The 23,374-nt window shown below is 41.2% G+C and overlaps 1 protein-coding gene across 1 annotated transcript in view; it reads left to right on the top strand.

The window, feature by feature from the left end:
• jarid2b (jumonji and AT-rich interaction domain containing 2b) overlaps positions 1-23,374 on the top strand; it is a 70,068-nt gene that overhangs the window by 24,785 nt on the left and 21,909 nt on the right. Inside the window, exons 2-3 of the mRNA XM_077548462.1 lie at positions 11,322-11,448; positions 17,214-17,340. Of these exons, the coding sequence (XP_077404588.1) occupies positions 11,322-11,448; positions 17,214-17,340 (254 nt within the window). The remainder of the gene's footprint in view (positions 1-11,321; positions 11,449-17,213; positions 17,341-23,374) is intronic.

Below are 23,374 nucleotides of genomic sequence, written 5' to 3'. Positions count from 1 at the left end.
TTTTTTTTGCATTTTACTTGGAGGAGGAGGAATAAAAAGAAAAAGTGTGTTTTCACGCCACACGAACACAAGAGCGCGCTTGTGCGAGAACAGATCGGTCGTCTTAAATCAATTAAACGGCACCTTTTTATGAGGGGGTCTATAAATGGCGTTGAGAAAATAAAGAAACAGCTGTAATGAAACACCTCACGTGTTCTTTCCGGGAAAGGTGCGCATGGAAGTGAATGGCTGCTGTGTTTTGTTTTTTTTTGTGCCGCTTTGGCCCAGGGGGAGTCAATTTCGATTTTATTATTATTTTTATTATTGAGACGCGTTGTCATTTTTGTTGCATTTATGAAAACGCATAAATGCGACGTGTGTATTCATCGTTTCGTGCTATTGGCACAATATCATCATGTAAATAAGTCATGCAATTGTGGTATCATGATACGGTTGGTATTCGGGCTACATGATATTGGGAAAAATAAAGCAGATATTGGTTTTGGATATTGCCATGTCAATATTATTGTGGTATTTAATATGTACCTAAAGAAATGACATTTTATTATCTGGTGAAGGAATACATCAATGTTGTGCAGCCCGAGTATTGGGGTGTTATCATATTGTGATTTCACGTCAGTAACACGGCTATCGTGATACAGTGAACAAAAATGTCATTCTTATCGCAGAGACTACTGATACCACTGGCAGAATGTTGCCATTTTGTTTTGAGTTTTCATCAGTTCAATACATATCGTGATGTATTAATTTGTAGATGGGTTTTTTTTCAACTGTATCATGATATGCTTGATATCGTCATAATAGTTCAACAATAATGTAGTGTTTTTCCTTTAGTTACATAGATGTCATGCAATATTGCACATGACTTTAGTTCCAATATATCAATTTATTGATTAGTGACTGTATCGTGATACCACTACTGGTATCGTTGAAAAAAGATCAATGACTTTTTTTCACTTTCCTAGATGTTTTCAATTATGATACAATTGCTTTGCAACTTTGAAAGGGTTTACCTAAAATGTATACCAAAATATGTCTGAACTGTTCAGTGTGCCTTTAAAAAAATAAAATAAAATTATAAAGTCGCCGTCTTTTATGTATTTATTTCCCCCGCTTGTATCCTCTATGGTATGAGACATCAGGAGTTTTTGCATCTGGACTCTGCGTCAAATGACTGCCTGCCTCTCTCGGGAAAGTGGCGGGTGGGGGGTGGGGGGGGGGGGGTGCTATAAATGCCACAAATCCAGATTAACACACGCAGTAGCATTTGGCCGTCAGGTCGCAGATGAATGAAACAAACGGACGCCAGCCGACTTCCCGACCTGTCATCGCCTCTGTGGAAATGTTTCAAAAATATTTTGCTTCCACTAGCACAGGAGGTGAGGGTCGCTAACGTATTAGCTTAGCAACAGAGGAGTAAGTAGCGCTTTACATGTGTGATAAACAAGTGTCACATCCATTTGGGTATCAAGCTATAAATAGCTTTTCATCTACAATGTGTTGTTTGTTTGCTTAATGCGCAAGGCAGCTGTTCACGCCGTATCATGATACGGTTTCTGTTACTTGGGTTTTCTTCAGGATTCTAGATCAACCATACATGATTTGCATAGTAATCCATTCATCAGTAAATAAAGATGTATTTGCTGTGTCGTGATACGACAGGTATTGTTGGCAAAGTATCACATTGGTGTTTAGAGTTTTTGAAAGTAAAAAAAAAAATAATGATATCAATACATCAATGGTGTAGATATATTGATGTGTGGTACCATATCGTTGGTAAGATATTCGGATATTGGATTGATTGTGATTCTTTTTTTGGGGGGGGGGTTACTTGCAATTGATAATTGTTAATGACTTTCTACCAATGCAGTATCGCGATTCCACCGATATCAGTGGTAAAGTAGTTATTCTTCTGGTTAGATAAGATAAGATATTGCAATGAATCTTTGATGGGTTTTCTACCAACATATGGATTATTGTGCGTTCACTGTATCGTGATACCACTGATATTATTGATGAAGTATTGGATTAAAAAAAAATTTCCAGTTAGAAAGATGCCGTAAAGAATAATTTATGTTTTCTACCAACGTATTGAATATGACACAATTGCTTTATCGTGATACCACTGATGTGTCACTGTGTGAGCCATATTCAGTTTTATGGTTATCTTCACTGTTTTATTAGTTTAAGGTTGCTCTTCTTATGGCCCTTGCACAGTTCTAGTCATTCTTTGTAGTTCCTTTGTGGTTCCTTTTCCTGTTTTGTGGTTATCACTCCTCTTTCTTCTATGGTTATCATCACACATTTGCGTGTTGCTCATTCATCTCCCCTCCATGGAGAAGCTTGACTGTACGTGTGTGTTTTTATTCAAGACATCCTAAATATGCGTCCAATTTGCATATCGTGCCCCTCGCCGCTCCCAGCCCGCCGCCGCCGTCGCCTTAAACTCATCTCGCCTGGGATGTGCGCGGCATTAAACAGACAGTGATTGATCCGCCGTGCGATTGTTTATTTTGCCGCGTCGGGCGGTGATGGATGAAGATTGCCGCGTATCGCCGACGTGCGCGCGGTTGTTTGCTTCGGGACGATCTTCCATCCGAAAGTTCCTCTGTCACCAAACGCCACTGAAAGAGGACCCCCAGCCACCCCTCCTCCGCACTTTGTCATTGAAAGAGGGCCCCAACCTCTTATGTGGCTGGATTTGGAGTGGGCGGCGTTTAGAGGTCTGCTGGATGCCCAGGAGGCTGCAGGGGATAACAAATCGCAACGTTTGATTGGCAGGTCCCTTTTAGAGCAAGAGTGGCTTGTAAGGTCAACTTTGACCCCGGCTGGCCACCTGCTTGCCCCTGACCCAGGAAGCCGGGCTCGGGTCATCTAGACCACCCTTTGCAAATTTAGCTTTTTATATAAATCAAACCGAGTGAAGCAGATGGAATTTGCTGAAATCGTCGCTGATGACTCAAAATGATTCCACATATTGCCTGGTCTCACCGCAGCTTGTTTTCTTACCAGATCAATTTCCGTTTGTAAAACCGAAACCGGAAAAAAAAATTGCATCATCGCCCAGATGCCAAAAGTTGCTACTACCCGCTAATACGCCAGTTTGACAGTTAAGCTGCATTATAAGCGGCAATAAAAAAAAACATTCAATTATATTTGCTGATACCCGCAAAAAGCCTGGAGTTGCTCAGCTTTGCTAAATCAGTTTTTAACGCGGCAAAGCGTTTTTTTTTTCCCGCAGGCAGCAAAGTTCTCACTGGCGATAACTTTGCAATGTTGCCGTGAACTCCCACAAGGCTTCGTTTCTCCAGCGAGCGGCGAGAGCTTTGTGCCAGTTCGTGTGGCGGCGGCGGCGGAGCTGCGGGGGCCTCCACACCGACCGGCGTAATCACTGAATAGCTTGCCGAGACCATGTAAGGTCAACGCTCTCCGGCGGACACAAAGAAGCAATTCACAACACGCACACACTCTCACTAAAGGCAGCTGACAACATACAAGCGATAGTGAGAATCATTATGAGGATTGGCGCACTTCGTACCAGAAGCTGCAATGGGATCTTAGATTTTCCCCCCCCACTTTGCTATCTTGCAGTATTGAAATACAAATGAGCTTGACTTACAAGTGCCCAAATTAAAAGTTTTTTTTGACTTATATGGCTTCACTGGGTCAATTTTTGTTGTAGTTTCTCCAAACATAGCCACTGAGCACAATTGCACAATTCATTTTTGACCTACTAATGCCAATCAAAATACTAGCGCTGTCACTTTAGAATATTTTTTAGAATCGATTAATCTGATTAATTTAAATTTTGCATTTAAGCGTTTAAAAAACATTTTCCCATTATGATTACTGTTTGTGAACCAGTCATTGGTGGTTATTTCATACTTTTCGTACTATGTTACTGGTTCGGACACATAAAAACGGATGTTAGCAAATATCTCATTTTGATTAAACACAAAAGATCATCAGTCATCTTCTACTAAGGGCTACAAAAATCAGTGACTAATTACGGTTGATATGCTGAAATCAGAGGATTTTGACCATTTAAAAAAAAAAAAAATGGCTCCAAACGATAGTAAAATAGTTGTTGATTAACTCAATCCCAAAAACGTATAAATATGTTTATTAATACTTTGTCCTTCACTCCCAAAAACATATTTATACGTTTTTTAATGTTTTTTTTAATTTTCTATGCCAGAGCATACAGAAGGCTTTAAAGCAGCCTCTGACCTGAAGAGGACGCTTAAAGCAATGTTAGTTATTACAGAAAACAGCCAGCAGGTGGCAGCAGAGTATAAAAGATCAGCCAGGGCCATGTTGCAACAAGCTCTTTTTGACAGTGTTTTAACCAGGCAAAAACGGAAACAGATGAAAAAAGAGACTCTAATCTTTCTTTTGGTAGGTTACATGTTTTTATAGCAATAGAACAAAATCCAGTAAAACAGCCGGGAGGAGGTTGCTTGTTGCTAGTGAAAATGGCTGGGAGTGAATAAGTTCATCTGATAATCAATTACTTGTCGATTAATTGATTCATTTTGACAGCTCTACAAAATACAAAACATTTAGCCATAACTCGGACCAAGCCGGGTTTTTATTTTTTCAGGCCGATTCCGACACTTGGCAGATTAAATCTGATAACTGATAACTGAAAAAATATCTAATGAATAAAATAATGTTGTTTTGGTCCCTTACTTACAACAATAAAAATATGAATTACAGTCTGACTGTTTTACAATACTTTGACCTTATAATTTTTTTTTTTTTACAAAAACAGCACTTTGAATGTCATCATCATTATGTGTTAAAAACTGAGCAAAGCATCAACCAATATTTGCCAATATTAAAACAGCTAATATCGACCGATTAATCAGTCAGGCTCTAGTAATGATGAACAAATTAATTGCGGCTCCTTTTGGTGTGCACGACTTGGCCACCAGGTGGCAGTACAATACAGTCATGCTGACACAAATGAAGACAAGTTTCAAAACTACTGTGAGAGATGCTGTAATGTCCGTGTTATTTGTTTTTATTGGTTAAGTGGATGACAGACCCTCTCCCTCAAAACAGGGAAGCTTCAAAACCGGTCTGGCGTAATTCTCGATGCCAAGGAAACACATCAAGACACCTGGAAACGTTTTTGTCCGATTGTTCCCACCCTGAGCCAAACCCGAGTCCAGATGTAAACCTCTAGTCAGTGGGGCCATCCGAAGCAAAGAGGCCCCCAGGCGCGGCGGCGAGCTGCCTTCCATGCTAACAGCGTCGCTTCTTTCGCGTCTGCTAGCCCACAGGCACTTCCTGTCAAGACGCGAGGCTAACGAGGTTGCGCTCGTTTCCTGCTTCGGCCTTCCTGTCAGCCTCCCCAAAATGATATTCTGTGTGGGCCTTGACATTTCGCAGTCTGGGGCTGAATTCTGGAGTCGCGCTTCTCAAGTTTGTGATGTTTTAATCGGAGCTGTAGTTTGCAATTCTCAGGCCGTTTTTCAGAGACTTGGAATTTGTTTTGCGAATGAGGGTTTGTGATATACTTTACTCAAAAAGATATTTTTCATTTTGATTCATTTAGTGTAGTCGTTTTTTTGTTTTGCTAGCTTTTGGATCCTCTTTCTGTGGGACTTGATGTTTCTTGCTCACAGACCCGATTTCGGGCGTGTGTTTCTAAGTGGTTGACATTGTAAGTCGCAATGTTTGAAACAGACTTCTTATACTCCATTTCATTATTTTGACTTGAATTTGAAATTTCTCTCAAATATGTGAATGCACGATTGCTATATGTTGCGATGTTTTTTTTGTTAGCTTTCTCATTTTGTTTGCAAAGGGACTCGAAATTTCTCACCAAACTTTGGGATCGTATTTATAAAGATTGCTGTGACATTCAAGTTTAATGTAATTCTCGATATACTTCTTTTTTTGGTCATTCTCGTCACTTTTTTTGAGCTACTTGAAGTGTCTAGCTATTAATGTGAATTTATGAAACCTATTTCTAGGAATTGTTGCGATATTGTCAGTACAGTCAAACAACCAGTCGTGTTGTTGCCATTTTTTTTTCTTTTTTCTTTTTTTCTGGAGAGCTCAGTATTGTTCATTCGGTAATTTTACCGATTTGACATGTCATCATTGCTCTCCTTGTTGTTGCCATTTTGTCTCCACATTCACTCGCACTTTCTGAGGAACTTGAGATTTTTCACTCGCAGGCGCCGTTTCTTTGTCTAACACGTTTTCCCACTGATGCTACAAATTAGCATCGGCCACTCGCGAAACCTCTGCGAAGAGGCTGCCAACCTCGTCTCGTATTTTTTTTTCCTTCCGACCATTTGCTTGCGTTTTGTTTCTACATTTGAAACATTTTCTTATCCGCCACCTTTTTGATCCCACGATGGGCGTGGTCATGTGGTCCGCACGTGTCGGCGGGGACGGCAAAAAGCAGGAAGGAAGCGCTTAATAGCTCACAAGGAGCCGGACGTTTGTTACATTTCCTCCTCTTCCTTTTACTCGTCTTCTCTCTCTCTCCTTTTTTTTTGTCGTCTCACCTACAAGTGGAAAAGTCTGCTAGCGGAACACGTTTGAAATGTTTTTTTTTTTTTGGAAGAGCGCATCGTGGTTGGCGCGCGGCCCACATTCCCGCGCCATGACATCCGCAACAGTCAGAGGAAGCGGTGCAGCGCTAGGCTATTTTTAGCCCAGACGGGTTGCGTATTCGCACACACACACTTGAGGAAATGTTACATTACTGTCGCTTGTGCCAGTCATTAAAGGGAGAACGCAAATATTAGACAGTCATCAAAAAGCTAAATTGGAAAGTCGGTGAAAGTCAACACTTTGCATATATAAAGAGGACAAAAATAAATATCAGAAAATCATCACGCATACAAAGGAACATCATTTGAGAAAAATACATATCAGACATGGAGACCATCAAGTTTGAAAAGTCTTCACTTTTCGTACATAAGGAGAACTTATCAAATGAGGAGAACATAAACATCAGCAAGTTGCCATTTTCACACTTAAGGACGAATTATTGGAAAGGTTGTCCGCTTTCAAACCCCAAAAATTCGACTGTCTTTAGATTTCTTCATAGCTTCACAGATGAACATAAACATCAGAAAGTTATCAGTGAAATTGGGTTATTTTGGACCCGGCAGTTTTTAGGGTGTATTTGAGGAGAACATAAATATCAGAAAGTGATCAAATGTGGAAAACTCAAAGAAAACAAAACGTGCAAGCCATTCTTGTTCACGTGTAAATAAATAAAATAAATAAAATATCAGAAAGTGATACAGTGTCTCATGTAGTGGTGCTCCGATCGATCAGCCACCTATCGTGATTTCCATGGACGGAACGAGATCGGCATACGCCTATCAATGCTCTTGATTGCCAATCACAAAAACTGATCACCTGCAGCTCGGAATTTGCAGTGCTGCTGGTGTTTGTTTATGTTTTTTGGAGTGCTATAACACTTATGTGTGTGTGTGCGTGTGTGTCTGCATTTCTGTGTGTGTTGGGGGTTGACAGAGCACATTAAACACACACACACACCATAGGCGCGACGAGGGTCCCGGTGCTCATTAGCGAGACTCCACTAGCTCCGATGGGAGCCGCTCGGGGTGTGTCGCGGCTGCCAGTTAGGCTAGCGACGCAAATGCTGCTACAAACAGGCGACACACGCACACACACACACGCGCTTGAGTGTGTCGCTGAGCTGTGAGGGGCTGCTCCTTTCCTCTTATTTACATACTAAGATTGTTAGAAAAAACACAAAAATGTATTATTTGATGTCGAAGGATTCCATTTGCATGCTCCTTTTGCTATTTTAGAATGGCAAATTATATATCTACAATAAACCATTTTTATTGACAAAAGGTACAAGCAGTTATACCAATAAATAATCTTTTTTTTTTACCCCCAAAAACTCACAGTGAATCACCCGCCCTCTGAAAAACAATCACCCTAAAACAAAAAAAGATGTTGTATTTAAAATAATGACTTTTCTAATATTTAAAAAAATCTATTTTTATGCAAATAAAATAAAATAATAAATCATAATTTGCATAATCTAATGTATATTTGAATATAATCTAGTGTATATTTGTATCTATTATATCTATTAGTATTAATATTAATTATTAGATTAGAATCCCACATTGTATAAAAGATATGAAAAAAATGAAGGTATTTTTTTTAATTAACAATTTATATTTTCCAATAAATTATTTTTTTTATAGAAATAAAATAAAATAATACATTCTAATTTGCGTAATATAATCTATATTCTTATTAGTGTATATTTGTATCTATTAGTATTACTATTATTTCTTATCTTAGGATCACACATTGTAAGAAAGAGATGGGAAAAAATAATTTAAGGTATTTAAATTTTTTTTTACAATTTATATATTCCAAGGAATTATTTTTTAATATGATCTGGGTGAAAACATTTTGTTTAAATGTGCATTTACAAATGAGTATTAATTCACAATTTTTTCAATCAAATATTTGACCCCTTTTTTTTTTATATATATTATTTGGGTGTTTTATTTATTTTTTTCCTTTCAAAATTTGCAGTTGTATGCAACAAGCCCCTTTCACACAGAGCTCCTGCTAAATTGTTGCCTTTCACGCACAACCCAGCAAATTTGGGCTGATTGCGACAATCACGTGAGCTTCGTGGGCACCCCCCCCCCCCCCGTCTCCGTTATGACTCCGATTCAACCTTTGTTTTAAAATGCCGTCGTCCCACGTGCCGTATATCCGGAGCGAGACATTTGAGGGGAGGAATGCAGAAACAAAAGCAGCGTTTGTACAGACGGGATCTGGTGAAGCGTATCCGCCTTCAACTCCATCAATCGTCGACACACCCGCCTTTGAATTACGACCCCCCCCCCCCATCCCCCCCAAGAGTGTAAAGATGAAAACGCTAACTAGTTTTTGTGCGACGCAAACGCACAACTTGTCAATATTGGCACAACCTTTTCAAACAGTTGAAAAGAATGAAAGTGAGTGAATGAGGTCAAAACAGGATTGGAGGGGGATTTTTTTTTGTGCAAATGCTAATCACGTAGTTGACGACAAACCTGATTGTCAACAAAAGCAAAATATGATCCAATAAGGCTTATATCGTCAGCGCCGATCTGCATTTTTTTTTTTATTATTGCAAAATGTAACAAATTCTCTTTAAGTTTTTGGATAATTGAATTGAATAATGTGCTTTTCATTGGGTAGCAACGTTTTCTACAGCTACGACTAAAAGTCCACACTGATGTATGCTTTTTCAATTTGTCTGGATAATTATGATTTAAATATGTGCAGATAACTTCAGGAAAATCTGAGAGGAAAAGGCATCAATCATAATCCTGAATTGGAATTATGACAAATATTTTAACTAACAAAACTCATTGACTGTCATGGATGTGTTGGCCTTATTAAGGAAGACATGCTTTTAATATATTATCGTAACGATGACTTCCTAATGTGATGTAGACGATGATTGTGAGGATATGGTTGACGTGTGTGTGTGTGCGTGCGTGCGCGCGCGCGTGTAGAGCAGCAGTATGTAAGTGTAAACAAACAGCCTGATGGGGGAAATATGTCGTCTGCGCTCGTTTGATGTCAAACTAATGACTTGAGGAAACGAGCTGGCGACAACAAAGCGCAATTAATGAATAATGTAAAGCCGAAATTGCAGGCGGCTTCGCGACTAGGCGTCGTGACTCAGGCACGCGGCGGCGATGACATCACCGCGTCGAGTGCCGAGTAATCGTTGCAAGATGTCGACGTAAGGAGATATCGAACACCCCCCCCCCCTTCCCCCCACCACCCCCGTCCCCGGATGTCTATTTGGAGATTCTTTCAAGCTGTGATTGCAAGCAAGCGCAAAGCTGTCTGCCAAATCATGTACAGCATGAGAAACAAAATGCTTCTCTGTCCTCATCAGACTTCCTCACATGACATGAAAAGAAACTCAAGTCTACTGGCTATGAAATCAAGATTTCATTTCTTTTCTTTTCATTTGTGAATATTGATATGTGATTTTTGTTTTGTTTTTAATATCATGAAGTTTATTTACAGTAATAAAAAAAAAACATTATCATTTTAATTTAATTTCTACTTAATCCTAATAAATTACAATACAAACATGCTTTAAAAAAAGAAGAAATATTATATTTTGATAAAATAATTAATTTTAATTGATGAAAGATTTATAATTAATTGATTAATAAAATTAATAGGTTAAAAATTATAATAGAATAATTGACTGTGAAAGTTTTGATTAATTTAAATATGAATAAAAAACACGTAAAATTATTTTTAAAATATATTTAAATATTTAACAAATTAGTTAAAAAGTAAAACATAATCTTAATCATAAAAAATGAAATACTTAAATCAATTAATTCATGAAATAGATAGTATGTGACATTTCCAAATTAACAAGTTTTTAACAAAAAAACTATTTTTTTTTACTTAAATTTTATTACAGTAATTAACCAATTATTTTGTACAATCGACATGTGAAAAATAGGGATGTAACGAGATGCAAATATCACGATACGATAATTATCACAATATTGTGGAAGGTTGCTTTTAATAAAGAAAAAGGTCACAATATTATTTAAAAAATGAGCTCATACAAAAAAAAAGCACAATATTGTGCTTTTCTACATAACAGGATGTTATACAGCATATAAACAACCTACAATCTCTAATAACAACAATGTAATAATCTCTAATATTGAGGCACTTACTTGCTAATAATGCACGCACACATTGAGTTCCTCCACATATTGACTCGGTTCATAAGCATATTACGTTCCGCTTCATCTGACCATTAGCGTGGATTTTAAAAACAGGGAGCCAAAACATGTTGTGTGAAAATTTAATTGCACAAAAAAACTAGCGATAGATAGGGCGATAGAACTGCAGAAATGGAAATCAACCTGCCTTTTTTTTTTTTTTTACAGAAATGCTGCCTTTAATATCGTGACATGATGACCAACGATATTGTGGCACTTTTAGTATCGCGATATCACGATATTGACGTTATCGTTGCATCCCTAGTTAAAAATACATGTACATTATTTAATAATACTTTCATTTTTTTTTTATAATAAACAAATTAACCAATTAACAAGAAATGTTTTTTTCTCTGCGATATGGGACAAATACAGCAAAATGCATGAAACTGTAGACAACTCTTTATCATGTAAAAGCTGGGATTGAACAATTTCCGTCCGGCGTCTTGCTTGCCAGAGGCAGATCTGCACTGTGTTTGTTTATGAAGTACCAAATGTCGCCGTCTCAACATCTCTTCCTTTTTGCTTTGGCAGGACGACAGCGATGGGATCCCCTGGTCGGAGGAGCGGCTGATGCGCAAGGTGCTGTACTTGTCCCTCAAGGAGTTTCGCAGTGCGCAGAAACGCCAACTGGATGGACATGCCAGCGACAACCAAAATGGTAATAACTTGTACATGTTTCGAAGCATTTTTCGAAACTCGATGTACAAAAAATATCTCTTGATTGCATGCAGGTGGTGCTACAACTTCCCAATCCCGTTTTAGAAGCTATTCAGAAAAGGCACAATGACAAAACTAGCACAATTAAATTGAATGGTCTCAAAACATCCCGATTTTCAGTCTTGAAGTGACGTAATGCTGCGCGACTCCCGTCAGAAGATGTTTACGCTTCTCAAGTTGAAGATTTGTTCTTAGGTTATTTTCATCACTGTGTAAAAATAACGGATGACATGAGAACAGACCAATTATGCTGTTGAAAATAAGAAGTTGACCATATTTGGACATAGGAATCCCTGCCCAACATCAAGACTGTCCCAAGTTATTAATTGAGTTATTAAGCTACTGCACTTTGTGTTTATATTTTGAGCTGATCTCACAGAATCTGATGCGCCCACATTTTGTGTATGGCGTTTTCTTTTTTATAGAGGGCGTGGCACGTGATTGGCGTCAGTGCCCGTTTGTGCCTTCTTCCCGTGACGGCAACTTCCTCCGTGCCGGTTTCCTATTGCACATCAATACGGATCCGGTTACCACTCCCGCCGTCCGTCGTATCTGTCAGCCTCTTCTTCCTCGCTACGCTACGCTACGCTAACCCGCGCCCCCCCGCCGTCGCCTCCCTCCCATTTCCCAGAGTGCCGCTGATGGAGGAGCTGGACGCGGGCCAGCAAGCGAAGAAGAGCGAGCAGCTTCCCATTAGCGCGCTCCCTCCTCCTCTTCCTCGTCCTCCCGACTGTCACTTCCTGTCTGACGTCCGTATCGGGATGCTACCTCGCGCCGACGCTCGGTGAAGCAACTGCGGTGCTTGCGCAACTAGTTTTGCTGCAATTTCACATTTGAGTCGCAGGTGAGCGGTGTGGCAATGTCGTCTCGCGTGTCACGGCCAATCGGAAAGGCCACGTCGGATCACGTGATCTCTGGTGTCTCTGTGCTGTCACAATGATCACCCCCCAACACACACACACACACACAATTCTACATGCCTGCTTTGCCCTAGGTTGTTTTCATTGTAAACAGACTACTGGAACATTCTATTTATCTGTCATCTTTCTCGCTTTATCTCTCATTCTATCACTTACCTTTATCACATATCCTTCTGTCTCTTTCCGTCTCACTACCTCTATTTATAGCTCTGTCTCTCTTTGTCTTTATCCCTTGGTCACTCTAACTGCATTTCTGTCTCTCTCTCTGTCTCTCTATTACTATCCATATTGTTATCTCTATCTCTTTCTGTATCTCCCTCGGTCTCCCTCTAGAGTAGAGTGACCATATTTTAATTTCCAACACAAAAGACTGATCAACTTTACTGCCTATACATTAGAACCAGTTTACCGAATGGCTCCTCTGTATTGGGTAGAAATAAAAAAAAAATCTAATAATCTTTTGAAGTCTTACTTGACAAATGAATAAAAAAAAAAGACATCATGTTCTAAATCAGGGGTGCCCAACTCGGCGATCGAAACCACGTGGCGACTACGTGTCTGGTTTGGGAGCGTAGAGCGCTGCCAGTGAGCAAAAATTCTGGGCTGCTGACGCAGCTTAGCACCTTATTTAATGCTCAGGGAATTAGGCTTTACTCATGTAAAAAGGTGACTTACTTCAGAAACTACACTCTAAAAAACAGTTGGGTCAAAAATGGACCGATCCTCTACTTGACCCAACTTTCTGGGTTTTATACAAAATGACCCAATTTTTTTTTACCCAAGTAAAAGATCTGACCAATATTTAGAGTTGTTTTCCACTAAAAGGCCCATTTCGTGACTCAAAGTTGGGTCAAATTGACCCATAAATTGGGTTACTTTTGACCCAATTGTTTTAAAAGCGTACCCTTAGCAGCCCCAAGCCACCGGTTCCCCATCCTTGTGGTAGATTTACAGCCTCGAACCTGAGCAGTACAGTTGACTGAAAACCTCATTTGCCATTCACCAGGCATCCATCTTTTCATTCTCCTCATATAAAGCCCAAATAAAACATCCCATTGTTTCCGTTTCATATTGTGCCCCCCCCGTGTTAATTGTATGCAGGCGGCGGGGGGACGGCTTTATTGAACACCTTCTATTTTAACGCTCTTGTTTACGAGGGGACTTGCGTGTAAAAGTCTAACATTTGGGATGAATTGTATAGAACTTATTAGCCGGATGACTACCACATGTCGGCCCAGCTAATTGCACGACGGCATTTGATTGCCATTAACGGCCCTCCCCTCGCTCCCAATTACGTCCGCTCCGATGCGCTCGCTCACATTTAGCTCGTCTTTATCGAAATCATAAGCAAATGACGGCACTTTTGGCTCACGTGCGATGTTGGTTTTAATATCTAATAGGGGCCAAATGTGGCTACGCCGCCGCGCCCCTCTGGAGAATTTGAGGTAAACGTCAGAAGGCGACAAGCTCAGTTAAGCACGCATAAATCTGATTAAAATCAAGAGCTATCAGGATGCTACTTTGCGCATCAATTCCTGTACAGCCCACCCCCCCCACCATTTAGCCTCCATCGCCCTTGCAGCACGACGAACTGGCACGTATGTTTCCCGCCTCCCTCCCTCCCTCGCTGTAACATTTCCAGCGTTGCCCCTCACACGGGCACTCATGTGCAACATGTCAAGCGCGCCTTGAGTGAAGCAAGAGAGGAGCTAATGAACGGGCCTCCGCTTGTTTGTTTGCCTTCTACTGGGACGTCAGGCGTCACTCATCTCCACTCACCGACTACAATTAATAAGCTGGGTCCTCTCGGCACAAATGTTAGCACCATGCATCTTTTTTTTTTTTTTTTTAGACCTTCAGGATCTCAATTCTTTATCCGGCACCTTTTGAATGCATCCCGCAACAATTACTTACTCAAAAGGTGTTGCAAACATTTTCAGGTGTTGATTCACGCCCCAGGCAGGATTGCAGACTCGGGAGGCTCGACAATGCGGACGGTCTTACTCATCTCTGCGCTGATTGTTCGCTTCCTGACCGCAATGACGCTCGCCCGATGACTCGGCGGCCGCCTGCGAGCGCGGACTCGTTTGAGATCATATCAACAGATGTGCGTGTTCTTGGATCAAAGAAATTGAAACAGGACAATTGACGATTTGCTTTCATCTCAGCGGTGGTGTGGTTTGAATTTTTTTGGCAACAAAACTGGCCCATACCTCTTCCTGACACATGATTAGAAACAAGAGTGACATAAGTAAAGGGTGGAACTGGACACACTCGAGTGCTGGTGGGGGAAAAAATGGCCTGTTTGTCACCACCTGGGTGTTCATTAGTTTTCTTTATCCACAAAACTTGACAAAACTCCAACTTCAAGAGACTGGTTTTGAATTCAAAATTTCTGACACCATGAAACAGTGGATTCAACTTTTGTGGTGGAGCTGGACACACTAAAAAACTCTTTTGCCACGGTGACTCTGAACTGAAGAGAACGGTGGAAGCAATGGTAGTTATTACAAAAACGGCCAGTAGGTGGCAGTAGCGTATAAGAGCTCAACCAGGGCCATGTTGCAAAAAGCTCTTTCCCCCACTGTTTTAAACTAATTTGTGAATAATGATGACACTTAGCCATATTCTAATGCTAATTGCTGCAAAATGGAAAGAAATAAGAAATATTTCCATGTTTTTATGGCAATAGAACACAATATTCTGTGGGCCTTGCAAAATCTGTCAAATCCAGTAAAACAGCCAGGGTTGCTTCAGTGAAAATGGCTGGGAGTGAATGAGTTAAGAAAGAATTAGAATTGAATTAGTGAATTAGGGGTAACTGGACTTCTTCTTGGGTGGTCCACCTTCAGTCAAAGACACTTGCCAGATCTAAACGTCCGGTGTAGCTGTAAATTGTGTAGAAAAAAACAGTTCTTGAAAAATAACACTTGATGTTCTTTCAAAGCGATTGGACGTCTACTTGGATGTTTCTACTTCAGTCCATGAGCCCTTTTTTTTTTTGGTCTAAACATCCAATATTTGGTGTTATTTCTCCCTTTTACTGGCCACCAATCAACAGACTGGGATGAGGTTCTCCACCCTAGTTGCGGGTTCCACTGACACCGCCGTCCAACTGAACGGAAGTAAACTGGTGACACCTCAGGCAAATGGAATTCCACCTGGGGCGTGTGCAAGCGTTGGAAAGGGCAAACCCGTAGCATCCGGCACGCTTGGCTCAGTGAGTCATCGTTTGTTTTTTCGAGATCAAATTAAGGAGCAGCCTGCCAAAGCCCAAAACCACTCGGGTGTGAGCGCCTGTCAGGCAACTTGGAGTGATTGGCAACTTGCAAACTCCTTGATTACCTCTCCGCTCGCTTGAGAAAAAGCTTTTTCGACCTGCGGCGACTCCTTGGTCTCGGCTTAGTTGCTCACCTTTTATGCTCTTGTTAAATCACGCCAGCTCGCTGTGAGACGGCGTGAGAACCGCTTAGCAAGTTATTAAGTTTGTGATTTCATTTTTAACACGCTTGTTTCTTGTAAATTTCCTGTGACTTCTTCCTCCGGATGACTCGCCTGCTTGTGTCATTCCGCCCGAGCGGCTCGCTAAATATTTAACGAGGCTTCTTGCTCTCTGACTTTTTTGCATGTTTGTTATGCAGTGTCACATGTTGCTTCGCTCGCTGCATCGGGGAGTAATCGTCAAAATAAAAGCAGAGAAATGAAGAGCAACAACTTTCGCTATCTATGTGCTTTTGACAGTATGATGAGTTGTTCCTAAATTCTAAATGCTCCCTGAAGGCACCGTAAGACAGAGCAGGCTGGTGATTGGTGGAGAACCAGGAAGTGACAACAAAAAGAAAATGAACAGGGAAATCTGAGAAATGTATCTTTTATCCTACCTTTATCATTAAAAGTGCTTTCTTTTTTAATAAGGAAAGGAAACATGAGAACAGAATAAAGGAAAATAAATCAGCTTTTTTGTTTGCTATTTACTTTTCTGTTGGTCTTGGGCAGTTACATTAGCCTGGATTTGTGCTTCACTCGCGGGAGTTCTGGGACTGCTCCGCTTTATTTATTATCTGGAAAGGTGGGGCATGCTGTACAACACTTCGAGCTGATTGGACGAAGCAGAATCGCGTGCACGTCTACCTAACTCTTGTTTCGACCAATCACGGCAAAGGATGAAAATGTCGTCACCGACATGCGACTGTTGTGACTAGCTGACATCATGGCGTTGAGTTTATGTTGTCGGTTTTGTAATATTGATATGCGGACACAATTTAGCGAGAACAGAATTAATTGCAGCGTCCACGCATTTGTCCATCGGTGTCGCCATGTTAGCTTTGTTTCTACCCATGGCTTTGGCGCTTCTTGTTTTCGTCACAGCTGCATATCCCGCCCCCAAAATACAATGTCACTCTGCGATTGGTCCGAACGACCAGTGGTTCGTATCGGTGGAAATCAATGGGAGTGGTACAAGATGGATACTCTGGAGTTTTTGAACTCACAAATAAATCTTCATAGAGGTTAAACTTCAACTTGGGTGTTTTGTAAAAAAATAAAAATAAATTATAGGGGGCCCTACTGAGCCGATTTTAAGAAATTGCACAATAACCCTCCAAATATAAATGGCTGCCAGGTCACTAAAATATTATTTTCTAGTTAAAATATGAGAAAAAAAGAGTAAAAATTGTAATAGAATCAAATGCATTTATTTGATTTCACCGCATTTTTCTTTTCTGAAAAGAGAAAAGGCGAAGATGAAAAGGATTTTGCTAACCAACTCTCCCCGGCCTTCTTTCAGGCTCCTTAGCCAACGGGCAGTTGAACGGCTCCGGGTCAATGGGCGGGCACAAAGATGGCGGCTCGCTGCACGCGTCGGGCCTGGATGAGGGCGGCGACTACTGTGAGGACGGCCCGACTAAGAAGAGGTGAGATGCTAGCCCGCGTGCGCGCTTTCTGCGGCAAGTGTGTGCTCGTGTTGTTGTTTTTGTTCCACACGTTGACAGGCCATCAAAGCGGTGGTGTAAAGTGAGGGGTGGGGTCTCCGAGAGGGGGAGAGGGGAGGTGGGGGTGGTAGCAGATGTCCTTCAGTAATGAGGAGCCCATTCAGCAGCACCTGCCTCCATCCGTCACATGATACTGTAAATGTAGTGGAGTCCTTGCAAAGATCCTGTTTGTGAGAAGAAGGCACTTAAGCCTTACGTCCTGTTCAGTGTGGATGTGGAAGACGCTAAACTGCAAGCAATTTGAATTTTGTTTGAGTCGGATAGAAAAAGTTTGATAACTCACCATAAAATGGGAAACTCAATTTGTCTTTTGCATTTTTTTGAATTCAGTCCCTGGCATCAGTTTTACCTAGCAACATGAAATTTGGTAGACAAGTCTATCAGGAGTTGACCCACAAAAAAAGTCTTCCATTTTGATTCGAAGTGGCCAATTTAGGGTCATTTTGTCCATTTCCAGGCTTCATTCAAAGTCAGATTTCAGGGCTCCAGATGAACTTTTTTTCTACTCGGAACACAGTGGCACCCAGAGACGTATTGGGACAAAAATTAATCCCGAGAATAATCATTGACAAGGAGCGTGGGGTGCATCTGTTCCCAATAGCCACCCCGCCCCTGGGGGTACCTAACCTGAAATCTCAGGGGCACAATTAAAATATTTATGGTTAAACACTGTAAATTGACTTATAAAGTCAATATTGTATTATATTCACATTTTCACTCAGTTTCATGATATTATTGATAAATGGGCTCAAATGTGGAGCAGAAGATTTAAAAATTAATTTCAATTTAAAAAAAAATCTGCAAATTTACTGGTGTGCGAGTAGATGAAAAACATTTTTAATTTTTGTGGCAAGATGCCACCACCATTTAGCAGTTTGGAGCCTTAGACTTTGAGATTCCAGCTGTTGAAGATGCAGCCCCCACCAAGCCAGTTTCACCTAGCAACATGAAATTTGGTAGGCGGAGCTCTAATAAGTGCGCTCCGCGAGATCCGAGCCATACATCTTGTGTGTGATTTTGATAGAATAATTTGATCTTGGCGTCGTCTGACTGACTGGAACAGGAAGAGGAAGTGACCTGGTGGGCTCATAATGGCAGCAAAGCATAAACAATCTGTGGCGAGGGCGGCGTGTGTGTGTGTGTGTGTGCGTGGAGGGGTGTGGGAGTATCCAGGCAGTAAGGTGCAATCTGGCCACTCAGGGTTTCCTTCATTTCTTGGCGCGAGCGTTGCGAGTCGGGTTCAGACGGAGGCCACCCCGCTCGCCGCCTTTCATGATCGTCTCGCTCACACACACAAACGCGCGGCCGGCGGCTCGGAATGAAGAAAAGCTTTCTATCTGATGCTAATGAAACGGCGGCTGAGCCAACGCTTGGCAACGAGCGGCCCTCTTAGAAAACGCGAAGGCTGACGGGCGGCGACTGAGACGACGCCAGCAGCTTTTGCACCTGGCTTGGGCCTAAAAGGGACGGATCGCCGCCGTCGTCTTTGGGGGCCAGGGGGAAGACCGTCCCACAGAGGGACGGCCAAAGCAGAAGGACAGGTGCGAAAGAGTTTTTGGCAGAAGACGGCGAGCTTTAGAAGTCTTTGAGAGCCGTCATGTGTTTGCCTTCCCATGCTCCTGAGACGCGCTCAAAGACCAGCGCCGCAAACGGATCCTTTAAACGCAGCGGGGCCCGACGCAGACCGCCGCCGTCACTGCAGGCTCCGTCTGCCAAGAGCGCTCCCGCAAATCCGTCTCATCCCTACCGATGTGATTTTCCGACCCACTTTTGTTTTACTCTCCCATCCCAACATTTTCCAGAAGTTTTTTTGTGTTTGGTACCAGAAAGTGGTCCAGCATTGGCAACTGGTTAATTCCAAGTTCGAATCACAGGATTCCGGACTCTTGTTTTTCCTCTTCCAGAACAGACCTTACCGCAACGTCCGGACATGTAACACACCTTGGAGTCACAAAAATTCTCAGGTCAACATACATCGTTTTATACCTAGATAACTTGGAATCCTGTTATTTCTTCTCGTAGTCACTCCCAGCCATTTAACTGAAGCAATCCCCTTCACTCCCAGCTGTTTTACCGGAATTTGGCTGATTTGACAGAATATTGTGTTCTGTTGCTATAAAAACTAGCAAAAGAAAGATGAAAGTCTCTTCTTTCATCAGGAAAGAAAAGTAGATTTCTATCTGTTTCCGTTTTGGCAGCAATTAGGATTAGAATATAGCTAAGTTTCCTCATTATTCACAAATGTATTTAGAATTGTGATTGTAATTGAGTTTTTTTTCATCATAGCCCTGGTTGATATATTTTTGCTCTGCTGCCACCTGCTGGCCGTTTGTGTAATAACTACCACTTCTTTAAACGTTCTTTGCAGTTGAGAGGCTGCATCAAAGCCTTCTGTATGCTCTAGCATAGGGAAAGAAAACAAATCTTTGGGACACTTAAAACATTTCAAATAGAACATATTTATACGTTTTTGGGAGCAAACTAGTTAATTGCTGTAGCGGCCATTGCAACTTGACACATTGAAATAATGAAATGTGTGGTGACATCAGGACGGCATACTCAAACGAGCAGTATGAGAGACAGGATGAACACTTTGATCAAAGTAATCGACTAGTTTGTTAGCAAATATTCACCAATTTCTGTGGGACTCTCTCGCAAACAATTTATTTTTGTTGTTGTTGTTGAATCAAAATAAGACATTTGCTCACCTGCTATTATTACTTTGGAAAATGATCAACAATTTTCTGAACTGTTATAGACCAAATCAATAATTGAATCACAATCCATTTATGTTTGTGTATTTTCAGCGCTGTCAGTTACAAAATGTCCTATTTTGGGGGAAAAAGGGGATTGAAATGGGGGGAAAAAAGGCTGACATTTCAGACAGGTAAATGGATTTCCCCAAAAATGTGAGTTGCCGCCCTCGATATAACAAAACTAAGGAGTTAGTTGAAGTACAACCTGATGGCTGCCAATTTGTCCGTCGGCGAGGTCGGATGAGCACATAAACAGGAAGTTGTCATCTGCCTCATGGCGCCCATCAACCCCCTACATTTTTCCTGGTCTCGCACAAACTAATCATTGAATATCAGCGAGCTTTTCCTCAAAACGGTAACTGCTGCTAATCGGTTTCCGCCTTCCGAAATAAGGACGTGAAAGACTTTGTCTTTGGCTTCAAGGTGAAAAATCTGCAGCGCTCGCGCGTCTGTTCACTTGTACGAAGCGCGATGCGTGTCAAGTAGAGTTGCCCCCCTCTTAGAAGCACTTTTTTCCCTCGTCCTTCTTTGTTTCTCCTGCCACTGAAAACCGCGTTTGGCTCGCTGCTCAGCCAAGACACACACTCGCGCGCGCACACACACGCTCACTCAGCTGCTGCCGCTTGTTTTGTTTCCACTTAATGAATGCCAAGTGCACACACACTCGCTTGTCTAGTGCAAGCAATATCTCTTGTCAGTAATGCATAATTTCCATTTAAGAGGGATTAAACGCACGCACGCGCACTCGCGTACGTTACGAGAGCCTTAATGTGTCTCTTGATTTACTTTAGGTACTCTACTACACTCAAATGGGGCGCTCCAGTGACTACATTTCATCTTTCCTCAATTAGTGGTTGTCCCTCTAATGGACGCCAGGCCCCAAATAGTCGCCAGGGAGGAGGGAGGGGGTGGGGGCGGGGGGGCTGTTCACATGAACAAATAAACGCCTCTCCTCAAACAAACCGGACCATTTGTTGTCAAGCAAGTTTGTGTCACGGGTTTGCATAGTTGAGGACCGAAGTGCAGGGAAGGTCGACGGGAATTCAAAATGATCAATTCAGAAAAGAACAAATAGGAAAACAAGATACAGGAGGGAATCAAAAAACTAAATGAATAAAGTCTAATAACTGAGATTCAAACCAATTATGGGGATTAAATTTACAACAACAAAAAAAAGAAACAAGATGTGGCACAATCAACCCAAAGAGAAGGAAACGAGGTAAATAAATCCAAGCAAATTGATAAGACAACGATGAACGAGGGAACTGATTGGATGACAAACAGAGCAGTTCTGGTGAGAAAATGTGGACACACAAAACTAACAAAACTGTCTTGGACCAAAACACATCAGAACAATTTTGGAATATGTTTCAGCAAACCATTGTTTTATAAATAAATTTAAAAAAGTATTTTTTTTTTCTTTAAAAAACATTTCGCTTGCATTAGCCTTGCTGCCGTATAAATAAAATTCTTAAGCCGACCATTTTTTTTTTCAAATTTGCCAAACTTCTGTGGGAAAAAGTGACAAAACTGAATTCACGCATTTGTCAAAAAAAAACATTTCGCTTGCATTAGCCTTGCTGCCGTATAAATAAAATTCCTAAGCCGACCATTTTTTTTTTTCAAATTTGCCAAACTTCTGTGGGGAAAAAGTGACAAAACTGAATTCACGCATTTGTGAAAATCAGTAAAAAAAAGTGACTCAAAGCATTCTTCCTGTTTTGTCTCTCTTAACTACGCAAAAATAGATTTGGAGTAAAAAGTGGATGTTCTTTATTTATTTAAAAAAAAAACATTTTAATATGGCAGCAATGGTGAATCCACCCCCACCCCGCCCCTCAGAAAATCAGAACAGTATTATTTTCAGTAGTCTCTATTTTCAGCAATTGAAAATGGTTAGTCACCCATAAAAAAATAACAATGGGAGACAGACAAATAAAAAAGAAAGTACATTTTTGGACATTTGAGGTTTCCGCTCGATAACAGCAATTGAATTCATGATGCAAAGTTTGATTCGGTAAACGTCCCGGTTTTCAGTAGAAGTCGTGACATTCTAGCGCCTATTGTTTACCAACCAAACGATCACGGGACTCATTTAACCCCGCAGAATAAATTAACTTAATTACTGACTCGGACTGGACTCGGGTCAGCCGCTCTGGGGGTTGATGCCGCCGGTTCAAAGTTCACAAAGGTTGCCCAATGTCAGCAAATAGCCTTAAGTGGCGCAGACCTTGATGAATGATCTTGTGTGCTGCTTTGTCTTTGCTGGTCATGAAGGACAAATTCTAAACATCTGGCGGAGGTGACGCTAGCGCGGCGAGCTACATTAGCATTCGAGTATATAAAGGCTGCGACTTCATGTTTAATGTAGAGCGTCAGAGAGATCAAGTGCAGTTTGATGGTGTCAAGATGTCTTTTGCCACCCCAAGGTTATGTGTGTAAATGCACACCACTGTATAATCTCCACCAGCATGTTTATTACACATTCCAAGTTTAATACAGTCTTAATATATCTTTATTACGTTATAAAAAGCCAAGTAAGCACTCTGCAGATGGTGGAAATATTTGTACATTTAACTTTAGTTGTTTTAAAAACATTTTGACAATTCACATTTACAAAAATGGTTTCTAATTGGTGCTTGCTGTTACTGTATATGTTTTTTACATGCTAGCTTGCGTTAGCATAATTTGCTGTGGCACAACCTGCTTTTTATTTCACCCAATGTGTGGAATTTAAAAAAAAAAAAGTATTGCAAGCCGGCATTTTGTCAAAAACAAAAATAATCTTTTTGCTTCAATATAGTTTGGACCAATCATTTTTTTTGTCCTACCTGGCAAAAAAAACAACATCTTCAACGTATGCCGCTATGAGTTTGATTTTTGTATTCCGTGTCGGTGCCGGAGTGCAAAGAGGCGTCTTCTCTTGACACGAGCCGCCAGACAGAACTCGTCGCTGACAGATGAGCCGGCGCGGTGCCGATGAAACGCACATGCGCGTAATCCTTTGATGTAAACACGGCTTGTGGTGGGCTGCTTTTCCCATAAACATGTAAATTTATATTCAGCTGTGTTCCAAAGTGCACCAAACACACACAAAGACAAGCCAGCTGCGCGGAGGTATTCTTTTTTTTTATTTGTGATCGGCACCATGTGGGCCATCTGGAGCCAATTAGCGGCGACTAGCGGAAGGTGCTGATTCT

Source organism: Vanacampus margaritifer, chromosome 17, assembly GCF_051991255.1.
Source record: "Vanacampus margaritifer isolate UIUO_Vmar chromosome 17, RoL_Vmar_1.0, whole genome shotgun sequence".
Taxonomy (NCBI): domain Eukaryota; kingdom Metazoa; phylum Chordata; class Actinopteri; order Syngnathiformes; family Syngnathidae; genus Vanacampus; species Vanacampus margaritifer.
This window is presented reverse-complemented; position numbering and strand designations above follow the sequence as displayed.